The 15,420-nt window shown below is 44.4% G+C and overlaps 1 protein-coding gene across 5 annotated transcripts in view; it reads left to right on the top strand.

Moving 5' to 3' along the window:
- Nucleotides 1-15,420, top strand: part of LOC126538696 (uncharacterized) — a 98,710-nt gene that overhangs the window by 21,679 nt on the left and 61,611 nt on the right. For all 5 annotated transcript variants that reach the window (XM_055074949.2, XM_055074952.2, XM_055074951.2 and 2 more), the window contains exons 3-6: nucleotides 4,819-4,922; nucleotides 6,279-6,522; nucleotides 10,042-10,264; nucleotides 14,347-14,509. In XM_055074949.2, the coding sequence (XP_054930924.1) occupies nucleotides 4,819-4,922; nucleotides 6,279-6,522; nucleotides 10,042-10,264; nucleotides 14,347-14,509 (734 nt within the window). The remainder of the gene's footprint in view (nucleotides 1-4,818; nucleotides 4,923-6,278; nucleotides 6,523-10,041; nucleotides 10,265-14,346; nucleotides 14,510-15,420) is intronic.

Genomic DNA, 15,420 nt, shown 5'->3' with positions numbered 1-15,420 from the left:
TATATTGTTCACCACCTACCTCAAGCATTGACTTGATCTCTGTAGACAAGAGGACAGCTGCCGAGTAGGAAGTTCAAAAAATCGCCTTCTGCTCCTATTCACAGCGAACGCGACCATGATGACCGGCGATCGGTATTCCTGCTAGCGTGTTGTTTGCTGGTAAACGGCGTGCTCCTGTCTCTAATATTGATCACGCTTCTGGCTTTTCTCGGTGAGTACGGACCTTTTCATTGCTGCTTCAGGCTTCTACGCATGTACGCTTATTAATAATTTATTTGAATTTACGGCGATCTGTAGCAGATAACAGATGGACACTGGGTTTGCTCTGTCCCGCTTCTGGTCGTCGTTAGAGGCTAGAAAATTCCCCATCATTCTCATGGCCGTGGCCATGCTGGGTCATCAACATCAGCGTAACCTCCAACCACGTAGTTAAGAAAAGAAAAACCGCCACAGTGGTTGCCACTCGTAATCAAACACACACGCATTTTTATTAGCCAGGATATTATATTCTGAGGACTTAATATGATTGTAGCCTATCCACTTGTTAGGCACGGGCAGGATGGTGTGAGGATTGGAAAAATGTTAATTCTAGGAATGAAATATGGCAGAACAAGGGATGTCGCTTTAACATCCGTTGTGAGAAGCTGAGTTCAATCAGAAAAGCGCTTGATCCAGCGACATTTGTTGTTGGATCACAGGTTACCGCATCAAGGCTCCATCTTCCTTCAGAGGTATCTCTAGATTACATATTATTTATAGTGGTTTCCCCTTGCACTAATAACTTGACCACCATATTATATTGCATCAACATCAGAATATATTGTGAACATCGAAAGTACGGTGGATGGTTCCGGCACTTACCCTGCATATGCAACATGATAATGGCCATAGGACCCAGGTCACCTAATTAATTTCGCATTGGCTTTGCCGCATGTGCTCCTTGCTAACAGAAAGAAACAAAGTCTAAAAGCGGCCATGTCTAGGTCTCATCTTAGGAAGAACACAACTGTTAAGAACATTTCGTTATTATTGAAATGAGCTGATAGTTTCAACACTCCTCGGATTACATAAATTGCAATGCCAGAGTCGGGAACGTGGTTTCCTTTTCAATTCGTAGGGAATTCTAATGCAGTACTATTGGCCACGCTCTAAAATGATATCTTTAATGCTGCACTGTAGCACGGCATGCGAAAGTAGTGCTCTCAATCTTTGCCATTTGCGCATTACTACCTTGGTACCTTTGATAGCTGGCGCATATCCACCGTGGTCGAAAGGTGTCACATGTCATAATGATGCATCACTTTAAAACTGACTTTTTTTTCTTTCCACACATCACCACAGTTCGACATGGCATGTAGTATTCGACCAAGGGCGAGATTTGGGCATTGTTTTTATGTGAATGCCGTGACTAGAAGATCATGGGCTTCGGCTTATATCAAGATCGACGAAATTGTTAGTTTGCAGGAAAAGCATTTCTTAACGGTACATATAACTGTTGTCACAATAAAAACATTTGCTTGGTTTTTTAGACAGTAAACTAAATTCAAAGGTATGGGTTTCGGTTCGATATCCTCAAATAATGTGGACGTTTTGCCGTGTTTGGATGTTTCTAAAGAAGCGTCGACGCCACAATAAATTACAACATCCAATATCACCACATCTAGCATAAAATTATGTCACCCGGGCTTCACCTTTATCGTACGATGGATTGTCTGAGCAGAACAATGATTGGTTATTTTGGGAATGTAGTAGCAGCACAAAATTAATGATGTTAGAAGACATAGCGCCGCCCTGTTCAATATTCCACATTACTTGACTGGTGGGCTTGGGTCTTAAGCCTCTTTTTAGAAAGAAATTCATCCGGCCGAACTGCTCTCAGATGACTCTCGACATTATTGCGGTTTGCATTTGAGCAATCCAGCTGGCCACCGTATGGCCACCGACCAAACGCGTCATGTGTAAGCTGCACACTGTAGCCCAGTACTCTCCCACCGTGCTTCCCTTAATTGAGTTCTATGAAAACTATTGTCCCCTCTACACACGGTGCGCCATCTGGCGGGCGCGAACGAAGTCTCCCTGCTTTTGGCAATTGAGTTCTGCGGAATCCTGCAAGTCGGTGAAAGGTTCTTGCAAGAGAAAAATTGTCACCCACCCGCCAGTAGGACGAAGCTACAAAATAAATCCGTACGCGTGGTTTTTTTTTTCTTTTTTTCTTTTTAATCTTCCTTCTTTCGGAGAAACCCGTATGAGTTTCCTGTGTATAACATGGCAACCTTTTCCTACTTTTGTGTGGTTTCTTACATTGAGGCGGTGAGCGCTATCGGTGAGCATTGTTCCCTAACTACGTGCGGGCACTCGTGGTGGAGCGCCAAACAGCTGGGCCGCTTTTGTTGATGAATACGTGTGGCATGGGCTGGAATCATTCCAGCACAGGAATATTAGCGCATTTTCTTGTTGAAGAACGGAGTTAAGAGGATAATGTAGCTTTACTAGGCTTTGCAGGACTAATAATGTTTGGCAAATCCACGAAATTTACGTCCCAATTTTTATCGGCGGAAACGTCAGTAACCAAACCACAAGTATACACCACAGATATAGGTAGCACTGCAAACTCTAGCTCAAAACTATCAGTACTGTTTTTAGACCTGTTGAAAATTTTTTCAACGAATCCTTTGTAGCCAAATAAATTTTCATATTCATGTTTAAACAGCCATCTGAAGAGATTTCATCCCTGAAAACGATTTGCAGGAGCAATGCTGCCGTGCAGGAATAGGGCCGGTGTCGTGGCGTTCCAAAACATTTTATTGTTTGGCTGGCCCCTTGTCTTGGAAGACAACTCTAGCGTTTCACAGGATTTTCCGTAAGAAACGAGTTTCTCCTATAACCCCTCCTCACTTAGTGCCTTAAAAACTCCTAGGTTGACCGTGCAGCAACGTCACAACAATAGTGTTAGGTTCATTATTGGTTGCAGCTGTTCCCTTATATACTACCTTTGTAGCAATGAAATTCATGTAAAGCCAGTAGTTCCTAACAAAAGAATATCTCAACGCCAGGAACATATTCTACCCTCGTTTGCGATGCCCAAGTTGAATTGTCAAGGTGATCCAACTTGATTTCTTCGTTCAAGGTTTTGTCATGTGTGGCTTGGCTGGCGAAAATTAAAGTTTGGGAGAGTTGGTTCATTGGAAAACAGCGAAAGCGGTAACCGAACGCTGTATGCGTTAAGCTCATTAGCGCCGTTTAGCACTGTGGGCCTGAGGTCAGTCATTTCGGGGCAAGCTAGTTGCTTGTAGATATAATCGATAGTAAACATGAATCAACATTCATAGCGGCGTGTGTAGGCTGCTGGTTTGTGCGACAAAATACTCCTCCCCTCCTCCACATTGCAGCGTCGCTGTATGGCGATCATCCTTAAGAATCTAGTGACCTCTAAACGAAACTACAATCTCTTCGTCAATGGAATAATAGATTGTTATTTCGCATTTTGCGTAGATATTTCGGCGATTTGTGGTCGCGTAAAAGCGCGGACAGAACCATGCACACCAAGAGAGTGCATCTGAATCTTCCCACTGACACCAAATTGTAGGCGACTGGTGCCGATACTGTACAAAAGCAAAATTCATGGTGTTTTTTTTCTTCGTTTTTTTCTTCTTTAACCTAGGTAGGACATTAGCCAATATAATAGCAAGAGCTTGGTGCCGCAAGCCACCGCCCCATTCCAAAAGGGACGCTCATAACATCCATCCATCCATCCATCCATCCATCCATCCATCCATCCATCCATCCATCCATCCATCCATCCATCCATCCATCCATCCATCCATCCATCCATCCATCCATCCATCCATCCCATCCATCCCATCCCTCCATCCATCCATCCATCCATCCATCCATCCGTCCATCCGTCCATCCGTCCGTCCGTCCGTCCGTCCGTCCGTCCGTCCGTCCGTCCGTCCGTCCATAATGGTTGCGGCCTATCGTATCTGCAATGACGGTAGTCATTGAACTTCCGGCAGAAACCACTGACGCCTCTGGAAATCGCCGCTAGGTGCGTCTTTTGAGCAGTTCGCGAGTAATAAACACATCTTATCGCTTCTAATAAAGCACGCGTTCAAGAAAATTGCCCTGAACCTGGAAGAAGTTTTCTCAGTACTGCATCCGCAGCCCATCATTCGTGAGAAGCGATAACATAATTTATCATTATAGGCTGCGTAAAAGACGCACAATACAGAAACAGGAATCCCCATTAGGGCAATGTGCGAGGCTTGTAAGATGACTGCCAGATGCGTGATTACTGCAACCACTGGAGCTTGACAGGACGCGAAGGGCAGCCTTGTCATCAGGGACTGCGTCAGGCGTCGTTGGCTGCATCTGTCCACAGGCTCCCATGGTTCGCAGTTTCTCTTCACCGGTTGCTGGACTCGATTCCCCTAAGCATGTTGCAATGAAGGCAACAGAACGCAATGGTGCACATGACCAACGAACAATCTACTAGAGCACTGATGAAAACCTTAAACTGCCCTTTAAGAGCTATTAAAGAACGGACAAGCAGTCGAGACAGCAGAGCGGAGTTTGCTTTATTTATTGAAGGAACGGGTCAGCTGATACAAGGCAACTGTTGTTAACTGGACACCAGGTGTCATCCATACACGCCCTACCGTGCCCCCCCCCTCCACCCCCCCCCCCCCCCACACACAAGGATAACCTGATCGCCTGTTTCCCTCGAATGCTGTTCAGTTGCGATATTAGGAATCAAGTAGGAGAGACGGTTCCGTCACCCAACTTACATCGGGTGTTCTTTCTCGTGTATTTATGAAGGTGATCGCGAAATTAAAGACCACAGCAAAGCAACGTACGACAAAGTTCCTAGTTCCGGAAAGAGCAGCGGAGGTGGAGAGGTCACGAGCACTCTGCAACAGCCGGTGAGTTGGCTCGCAAAGCAATACCTCTCAATCTGCGCAGTTTTTGACTACATAAATCTAAAGGGATACTGCTAGTTAGCGTGTAAGTGTGCACAACAGAATCTGCCGAAGAAAAAGCAATTCAGTTTATAGTGTCGCTTCCATTAAGAACCAGAGAACGATTAAAACGTGGATCTCACCATAGGTTGAATTATCAACGCAGTCGCTATGTCCATTTCCGACCGGTGGTGGGGAGAATGTGTCATTGAATGAACCGACGAATACGCAACGTCTATTTGTGCTAGATGCACATGACCAAAAGTAAAATACAGTTGCGAATATACCTCATATAGTACTGAAGAACACTAATAGCAGGGACTGAAAAATCTTGTGTGCACGGTAATTTGAGACAATATTTCTCGTATACTAGTCTATATACACGTACTGCATATATTATGTGTTAGAATGAAAGCGCCATAATCCTATGTTCACCCAGTATACCAAATTATTTTACGAACACACACACACACACACACACACACGCACGCACACACACACGCATATATATATATATATATATATATATATATATATATATATCGCTTTTCCAACTTTTTCAAGAAAGCTGTTCTTACTACAATTGAAGCAAAATTACGGAAGTTTGGTAGACGGTTTACCACAGTGTTGGTTCACTTTGTTTTACTACTAACACACATGCAACGTGTCAGCTCTTCACCTAGATGTTTAATTCCTTTTACACTGTTATCTCAGTGTCGCAACATTTTGGTATTGCGGTAGCATGTGGTTGGTGAATATGTGGAATGCTTGCATTGTTGCCTCCTTTCACAAATAGCAGTGTTTGAAGGTCACGCAGAACTTAGCATACTTTATGAAGCATGTGTCCGCTGTTTGCATACTTTGCGTATGCTACTCCGTGTCAAGTCAGTTCACATTCCACGACAATAAGTGAATGTCACTCATTTTAACCCGTTAAGAGACAAGCAAAAAAGTGGTGCGTATTCTGAGGCACGCCATAGTAGCCGATATTCTCGTTGAAATTTTCACCAAGCAATACAGTTGAGGAAGTCAGATAAGTATGGAGATGATTCACTTGTCTATTAGCATTACGAAATGAGTACGTAGAGTAGGGACGCGCCATCTTAGATGATTGCAAACTATATGGTGTCATAAAAATCAAAGCATTCGCAGGCCTAAATGAAATGTTGTGAGTTGGCATATGATAAAGGAAACTGGAGGCCTCTGAGAGAGGCCTTCTTCCCACGGCGCACATAAATGGAGGGATTATAAAAATGGTTTCCGTGGTGGTCGTGATGATCTTTATTAACAATTTCACCTGGAAACTGGCATCCTCTGCAGACACCAACTCCTGTGACATCTGCCGGAGTACAGCATCCTGTTACTAGGGAGCAGGAGATTATACCAACGCCGAACAAAGGGGTGCCACCGCAGCTACCTACCACACTGAAGATCACCCCAGCACCACCAACTCCGGCACCTACGACGCCGACCACGCCAAAGCCCACAACAACCAAACCGCCTCCCACTACGCCGTCTGTTACTACAACACCACAGTCGACGACACCACCTACCACGCTTGCACGTACGTGTCCTAATCCATGTTAACAGTATATACCTAAGCACACACACACACACACACTCACACACACACAGACACACACACAAACACACACAGACACACACACACACACACACACACACACACACACACACACACACATATATATATATATATATATATATATATATATATATATATATATATATATATATATATATATATATATATATATATATATATATATATATATATATATATATTATCATATCATAAGAAGCCAACAAACAAAGACTCGAAGGACAACACGGGGGAAATTACTTGTTCTTAATAATTGAAATATGGAAATTATAAATTAATGGAGTTGAAAGTGGATAACAACACCCTACCGCAGGTGGTGAACGATCCCGCGTCGCCGTAATACTTTTGCGATGCTCTACCAATTGAGCTACCGCCGACGCCGTCTTCACATCCAATTGCTGGGGTATATATGCGTTACTACTACAACTAACCGTGGGTGTGTCAACCATTGCCACCACTCACAAACCTTGGCGGCGGATATGGAACTTCCTTTCTTCCGCAGGCCTCACGAGTGCGTGATGGTTTTGGGTGAAGGCAACGGGTCAATAAATACACACGTGCTACCTGAAGGCATTGATGTTGCCGGATTCGAAACCCTGTTATGTAATGAACTAGAAGAAAGGGGGTTAACCGAGGGGCCTGATATATATATTGTGCTGCGACATACGAAAAAGAAATCAACTTTTACTTCCTGAAGGTATGACCATGGATCGGTGGTAACGCGCATCTACATGCACAGGATGTCGCAGTTACTATGCGCCAAGATTTAAAAAAAAATGTGCGAGTACCATGTAGCTGGGCAGAACCATGACAGTGTTGTTTTCCGTCGCTTGGAGATACTCAGGCTATACTATATTACATACCACCTAATTACTTAGTTTCGTCTTAACTAATTGTTCAGCTTCGCAAATGTTATATTTCGAATAAGTGTGTCAATGATGAAGTTGTAGAACATGAAAATATCCGGATACAGCTTTTTGTTGCTCACTAGCTTCAACATAAAAGTGTTTTTCCAAGCACGAATGAAGCCCGAAAAGACAAACAAAATTGCCCTGTGACCGGCCGCCCACCGCACACGGAAGTGGAAGTGGAGCGAAAACAACTTGACACAGGTAGAACACGAACATAGGTGTTCTCCTTATGCTTGTGATGCCACACCCGTCCCCCCCCCCCCCTTTCCTTGTTTTAGAACAAAATTATTTCACCATATTAGTTCACCAATTAGTTCACCAAATTTCTCCAATAAAGTGAAGCCTGATATACGTATACACCTTGAATAACTTTTCAACGCCTCGTTTTGATTGCCAGTTAAAACTCATCAAACAAATTCACTGCTATAGAATTTAAGAAGTTGCGCCGTACCTTGGCAGGACCAGGCAGCGACTGCTGCATGCATTCTTATGATCTTTGTTGGAACCTTTATAGGCTGTGTTTCACGCATACTTCTTTTTGAAAACGCGAAATTTTAATCCTAGACATTAACAACACTAAAATGCGGGAAATATACGCGCGAGAAGTTACAATGCAGACACTACTATATTACCAATTTGGCCTAACTTCCACATTGTTTATTTAAGGCAAATTCAATTTACAAGTTGCCTCTTCTCGGTTCGCTCAGTCTATTCAACTGAAACTAATTCCGAGCATGACACCAGTTTACCAGTTTTGCTGTGTTCATTCCCGAAATGTGCGAGAGGATGCCATCGTGTTTGGGTTATTCAACAAGGGTGGCCATGTAGGCTTGTTGGTCAGTCAACATTAAAAGGTATCTTTATAGCGCAACAAAAACACAGAGAAAAAGAAACGAAGATGAAGACGGGCGCTTGTCTTCGTCTTCGTTTCTTCCTGTGTCCTGCTTTTGTTGCGCTGAACAGATATCTTTCAAAGGGTTATTCACTTCTTTTTCGGATCCACTCCATAACAAGGCGCTTTGTTAATACAATAACTGGATCAATTATTGAAGTTTTCCCCAAATTTGAACAGGCTAACATCAAAACTCAGGCTAGTTAAAGAAATTCGAGTGAATGTTTGTTGAGAATACGCTCGCTTTAATTCATAAATATAAATATATATACTAAACGAATCAGCCAAATATTTTATTCGCAACTTTTTGTAAATAAATCACTCTGAACGTTGACTTTTTGGCTACGGGCAATGCAATATCCACGTTTCCAGCTCAAGAGATTATTTGCGCTAGATACCCCATACCCCATTCGAAATGTCACTTCAGGTAAAAAGGAAGACATATTAGTAAAATTTAACTGACACCATACATTTATGAACCAGGAATGACATTAAAATGGGCGGACTCTGTGTGCTAGCGTGTTGAAGTTCTTGATTTTGTACAATACGCATTCCTAATCTGTAAAAAAAATATCTATATATACAAGTTCCAACGAATTCCGCGTATCCAGAGAAAGCCAATTACTTGAATTCGATTACACTGCTATGTGTTTCGTTCAGCATATTCAGACCTAAATCGAAGGGCTGTGGCAGTTTTAGGAATTTAGGGAAAAGATTGCTTAGTATATCTAGCTTTTAGTCACTTTAACGAGACAGTTGCCTTTATATAGTCCTATGGACGTTTGGGAGGAAGTTCTAGTAAATTACACTGGTATAGTATTGGGTGTATGAACTGCGTCGCCTTCAACTTATGCAAAGGGGGCTGGGATATATTCTGCTTCATTGGCCGCTATTTCCAGAGTAAAACGAATGAAATTTTTTTTAGCCATGTAGCTGTCGGGGCGGCAAAGACACAACATAGATGTCGTATTCCTCTGGAAAATCGGACTTCTCGGCTATTTTAACATTATGATCGCCAATTCACAAGTGCAGAACTGAAACACATAAGATAGACAGCCAGGGAGATTAAAAAAACAAGTGAGCTAGGTTGGTATCACAACGTTGATTGTTGCTCAATATGGAATTTGTTCACCCGCCGTTGTTACGAAGTGGCATTGGTGTTGTTCTGTTAAGCCCTGGACGTGGGAACAAATTGCGACTGCAGTGACCGCATTTAGATTGGTGCGAAATGCCCCCCCCCCCAAAAAAAAACACTCATGCACCATGCATTAAGTGCACAATAGAGAAATCCAGGCGGTCACATTTAATCCCGATTACCCGCCTCATAGTCGTATCGTGGATTTGGCAGGTAAAATCCAAGAATGTAATCTGATAGAGACATTTTGGGCTAGTAATTCGTGACTTTGTGAAAAATTGGGTAACAAAGTCACCAACACTGCCTTTAGCTCAAGGTCACAATTTCGTTACACTACAGGGGTTTATACTTCTTTCTTCTTAATCAGGGAATACATAGGTATATATTTGCAGAGTCCTCTTTGTTGTGCTGCAAGTTATACAACGTGTGTCAGAGTTCAATGGCCCTGTTTGCTCTCTGACGTGGTCACACGCTATCATAGCGCATGAGTAGACTTTCTGTACGCCACGTCCCGCTCTGTGCAGCTTTAGTTGACAAGCCACCGCAACTTAACGCCTACATCTGCACCGTGGCCAGCGATGGCGAGATGGAGATGCCAGAAGACGGGGTCTGCGACTTCACGTTCTACGAATCGCTGGGGAAGCCCTTCGAGAGACCGGGTGAGACGTCCATGGGAAAGTTCGCGACCTTTCAATCCATGGCGGCCAAGGGGCAAAAGACGCAGTTCGGCATCTCCATATTCGCATTGTAAGTTTAAGCTGTCTCGAGGAGCGACCGAGCAGTGGGGCAAAACAAACGCGAAGCATGGGCCAAAGATGCGAGAAACACGCATGATACTTTGAAATGTTTTTTTATTCAACTAGGAAAAGAACTATATCCCTACCATACTCTTTAACAATTACCCGTGTGTAGCGCAGCTGAATTCCTTGCGTGATATTGCGCTCAGACGTGCTCATTTATTTTTTGCACAATATATCGGAAGGAATCAAATAAACTTATGAAAATGTCAATAATTAATGGTTGAAATGAAAGAAAACCGTGCACACCAACGCTCTTCTTATTAGCTGTTAAAGGTAACACATTGATGTTCAACTGAACGACATTGAGTGGTCCTCCGACTCATTAATCTTCGCGGGCAACAGAGCGCGCTGAGAAGCTCGGCGCGTTTTCATTTCGCCTTACCGAAGCGCAGTTAGAATGCAGGGGACCGCTTGCGTGGACGAGAAGCGCTTGAATAGCACAGACTTTAGAGAGCGAGGTTATTTCGTGTGGTGGCCATGCCCTCTGCCTTAACGCTGCACCTGGCACGCTACTGCGGCACCAAGTGTTCCCGTTCGCTCGGTCGGTAGAGGAGCGCTCGTGGCGTGGTGTCGCAGCCAATGCTAATTTGGGAGCCCTTTCGCTGCTACATACGCGGGACGCAGGCTTTGACACCCACTCAACCACGAGGTGCAGCGGTGGGGAGGTAGAGCATCCGCCTCGTGTGCAAGAGGACCGTGGTTAGAATCCCGGTGCCGCGCAATTTTCCACCGGATTAAAGAAAAAATCCTTCTGGTGACAAAATTGCATAAACAGGCCTGGAGTACGGCCTGGTCCCGGTGACAAGAAACGGCAACTGATTTCCTCACCAGAGAAGAATTGGCCACCCTGGTGCAGTACTTGACCACAACCTCCTATATGAATACAACAATAAAACCCCGGCCCTCAGTCCCCAGCAGCCGCGAAGCAACTGACCACGGCGCCGGTCAGACCTGTGACGCCGCATGGGTGCTAAGAATCCCTGGGTCCGAAAAGGCCGCCATTGAAATTTGAGCCTGGCAACGTTTAACGCTAGAACATTATCTAGTGAGGCGAGTATAGCAGTGCTATTGAAAGAGTTAGAGGGCAGTAAATGGGATATAATAAGGCTCGGTGAAGTTAGGAGGCCAGAAGAAGCATATACGTTGCTAAAAAGGGGGCACGTCCTGTGCTACCGCGGCTTAGCGGAGACACGAGAACTAGGAGCTGGATTGCTGGTTACTAAGGATATAGGCGGTAACACACAGGAATTCTATAGAAATAACGAGAGGGCGGCAGATCTTGTTGTGAACCTTAAGAGGTACAAATTGAAGGTAGTACAGGTCTACGCCCCTACATTCAGTCATGATGAACAGGAAGTCGAAAGCTTCTACGAACATGTGGAAACAATGATGGGCAAAGTCAAAACACTCTACTGATAAGCGACTTTAATGCCAGGGTAGGCCAGAAGCAGGCTGGAGGAAATTCAGTGGGGGAATGTCGCATAGGCTCAAGGAATAGCAGGGGAGAGTTATTACTAGAGTTTGAAGAACAGAATAATATGCCGATAATGAATACCTTCTTCCGCGAGCGGGATAGACGAAAGTGGACGTGGAGAAGCCCGAATGGCGAGACTAGAAATGAAATAGGCTTCATATTATGCGCTAACCATGGCATCATGCCAGATGTGGGCGTGCCTGGCAAGGTACGCTGCAGTGACCATAGGATGGTAAGAACTCGAGTTAGCCAAGACTTCATGAGGGAACGGAAGAAACTGGTATATATGAAGCTGATCAATGAACTAGCGGTAAGAGGAAAAAATAGAGAAATTCTAGACCAAGCTACAGAACAAGTACTCGGCCTTAACTCAGGAAGAGGACCTTAGTGTTGAAGATATGAACGACAATCTCATGGGCACAATTAGGGATTGTGCAATAGAAGACGGGGGTCCCACCGTTAGACAGCATGCTAGTAAGCTATCGCATGATTCGAAAGATCTGATCGAGAAAGGCCAATATATGAAAGCCTCTAACCCTACAGCTAGAATAGAACTGGCAGAACTTTCCAAGTTAATCAACAAGCGTAAGACAGCTGACATAACGAAGTATAATATGGATAGAATTCAACATGCTCTAAGGAACGGAGGAAGCCTAAAAGCAGTGAAGAAACTAATAATAGGCAAGAATCAGATGTAGGCGTTAAGAGACAAAGCCGGCAACACCATTACTAATATGGGTGAGATAGTTCAAGTGGCTGAGGAGTTTTACAGAGATTTATACAGTACCATTAGCACCCACGACGATAATCGAAGAGAGAATAGTCTAGAGGAATTTGAAATCCCACAAGTACCGCCGGAAGAAGTAAAGAAAGCATTGGGCGCTATACAAAGAGGGAAGGCAGCTGGGGAGGATAAGGTAACTGCAGATTTGTTGAAGGATGGCCGGCAGATTGTTCTTGAAAAACTGGCACCCTGTATACGCAATGCCTCATGACTTGGAGCGTACCGGAATCTTGGAAGAACGCTAACATAATCCTAATCCGTAAGAAAGGGGACGCCAACGACTCGAAAAATTATATTATAAAATTATAAATTATATAAAATTATAAACACGTTAGACTTCTGTCAACCAAAGGACCAAGCAGGATTCCGTAAAGGCTACTCAACAACACAGCATATTCACGCTATCAATCAGGTGATATAGAAATGTGCGGAATATAACCAACCCCATTATATATAGCTTTCATTGAGTAGGAGAAAGCGTTTGATTCAGTGGAAACCTCAGCAATCATGGAAGCATTACGGAATCAGGGTGTAGACGAGCCGTATGTAAAAATACTGAAATATATCTATAGCGGCTCCACAGCAACCATCATCATCATCATCATCATCAGCCTGGTTACGCCCACTGCAGGGCAAAGGCCTCTCCCATACTTCTCCAACTACCCCAGTCATGTACGAATTGTGGCCATGTTGTCCCTGCAAACTTCATGATCTCATCCGCCCATTTAACTTTCTGCCGTCCCCTGCTACCCTTCCCTTCCCTTGGAATCCACTTCGTCACCCTTAATGACCATTGTTTAACTTCCCTCCTCATTAGATGTCCTGCCCATGCCGATTTCGTTTTCTTGATTTCAGCTAAGATGTCATTAACTCGCGTTTGTTGCCTCACCCAATCTGCTTTTTTCTTGTCCCTTAAGGTTACACCCATCATTCTTCTTTCCATAGCTGGTTGCGTCGTCCTCAACTTAAGTAGAACTCTTTTTGTAAGCCTCCAGGTTTCTGCTCCATACGTGAGTAAGGGTAAGACACAGCCGTTATACACTTTTCTCTTGAGGGATAATGGCAACCTGCTGTTCATCATCTGAGAATGCCTGCCAAACGCACCCTAGCCCATTCTTATTCTTCTGATTGTTTCAGTCTCATGATCCGGATCTGCGGTCACTAACTGTCCTAAGTAGATGTATTCCCTTACCACTTCCAGTGCCTCGCTACCTATCGTAAACAGCTGTTCTCATCTGAGAGAGTTAAACATTACTTTAGCTTCCTTCAGTTTAATTTTTAGACCCACCCTTCTTCTGCCAAATACGCTATGAAAACTGCAACATCAATGTTTTAGCGGGGCTATAGGCATTCTGCTTCCGTACAGCGAATTTTTCAGTGTGTCTGCACAAAATTGTAGTCTCCACTCGTACAAATTATCCATTTGAAATGAGCATCGGTGTTTGGCTCACTAGCGCTCAATTAAGGGATGTCCTCTTGCTTCATTCAATTTCTTCTTTCCAGAAATTCGTGTCGCCATATTTTATTGCATAGCGCACAACGAATTATTGTCAAATGTGTTGCTGAAGTGACGTAAAATTTGCTGAATACATTTCAGTGCGTTCGGAACCTTACTTTCTGTTTGCTTTCTCTGCAGAAGAACATCATTTTAGGAAGCGCTGTGATCATAATAATTGAAATAGTTTGCCACTGCTTTCTCTCATAATGTTGTCTTTTCTGCTTGCCTGGAAAAACACTTTGTTGCCGTCTAATTTTTTGTTCCCGTTTTCAGGGACATAGGCGCTTTCTTGATCCACCTGAATAAGCAGTCCGCGAAAGCGTGGGCGCAGGAGAACTTGTGGAACCACAACATTCACCACTGGGGAATTTTGAATATTTACGAGACAATTTTTAATCAACCAGGCTATCTCAGAAATGCCACTTTATCCTTGAAGGTAAGTAGCAAGTTTTTATTCTGCGTTGCTGTTACTCTGGGCAGTTCATCTTCTGGAAGCACGTTTCTTCGTTGGTCAAGCTGTAGCGCCGCGCTCACGTTCGTAAATTATATTATTCATTAAACTAAAGAGTAAAGAAGCTGAACAGAGCTAAAATAGAATAGACCAGTTTCCTCAGTCAAACATGACGGAATGCCGGAATCACGATGTAACGCCACTACTTGAGGCGTGCGCCCTAGCGTAAAATGACTGCGCCGAGCACCTACATGCGCTCTCCTTCGCGCTATGAGCGAGGGAAAATCGTTTGGCGGGCTTTACGCTAGGTTTTCTGATGTTCGGGAGACACCTGCAGACGCCTACGAACACAATATCGGCCAAGCAGACCGATTCACCGGGCGCGAAGAAGCCTTTCGACTACTACGCTTGACATTTGCGATCGCCCAGGAAACGCGGTGATCGAAGCGAATTGTAACCGCGCAGGAGCAAGGGCGAGTGGAAATTCTGCCTACGCCTAGGAGCTCAGCGACGCGAGGCCCGAGTTTGCGGCGGGTTTAGCACCCAAATGGGTTGGGACTTTTGAAGTTGATTTAGCGTGGAAGGATCCGAACGCAGGTCGTATCAGGTTACCAGTCCACGTCAGTCAGGTGAAGAAGCGGTATCTCCGAAGGCAAGGCGCCTTGGAAGCTCTAGCACTACCCGTGGGCAGGCAAGCGTTGGTCCCTCAACCCCTGCGGCGCACGCTTAGAACGCCGGCACTCGGCGAAACAGACCGTACCAAGTCCACACACACTCGTAGCAGCACAATCAGCAGCTACGGAGCAGCAGCTAAAGCTGGCCATAGTAGTCGCCGAGGGCATATGGCATGGAACCACGGTTGCACCTCAAGTTGTCAAGAAGTCAAGCGAACAGCT

The sequence above is a fragment of the Dermacentor andersoni genome, chromosome 8 (assembly GCF_023375885.2).
Source record: "Dermacentor andersoni chromosome 8, qqDerAnde1_hic_scaffold, whole genome shotgun sequence".
Classification (NCBI taxonomy): domain Eukaryota; kingdom Metazoa; phylum Arthropoda; class Arachnida; order Ixodida; family Ixodidae; genus Dermacentor; species Dermacentor andersoni.
This window is presented reverse-complemented; position numbering and strand designations above follow the sequence as displayed.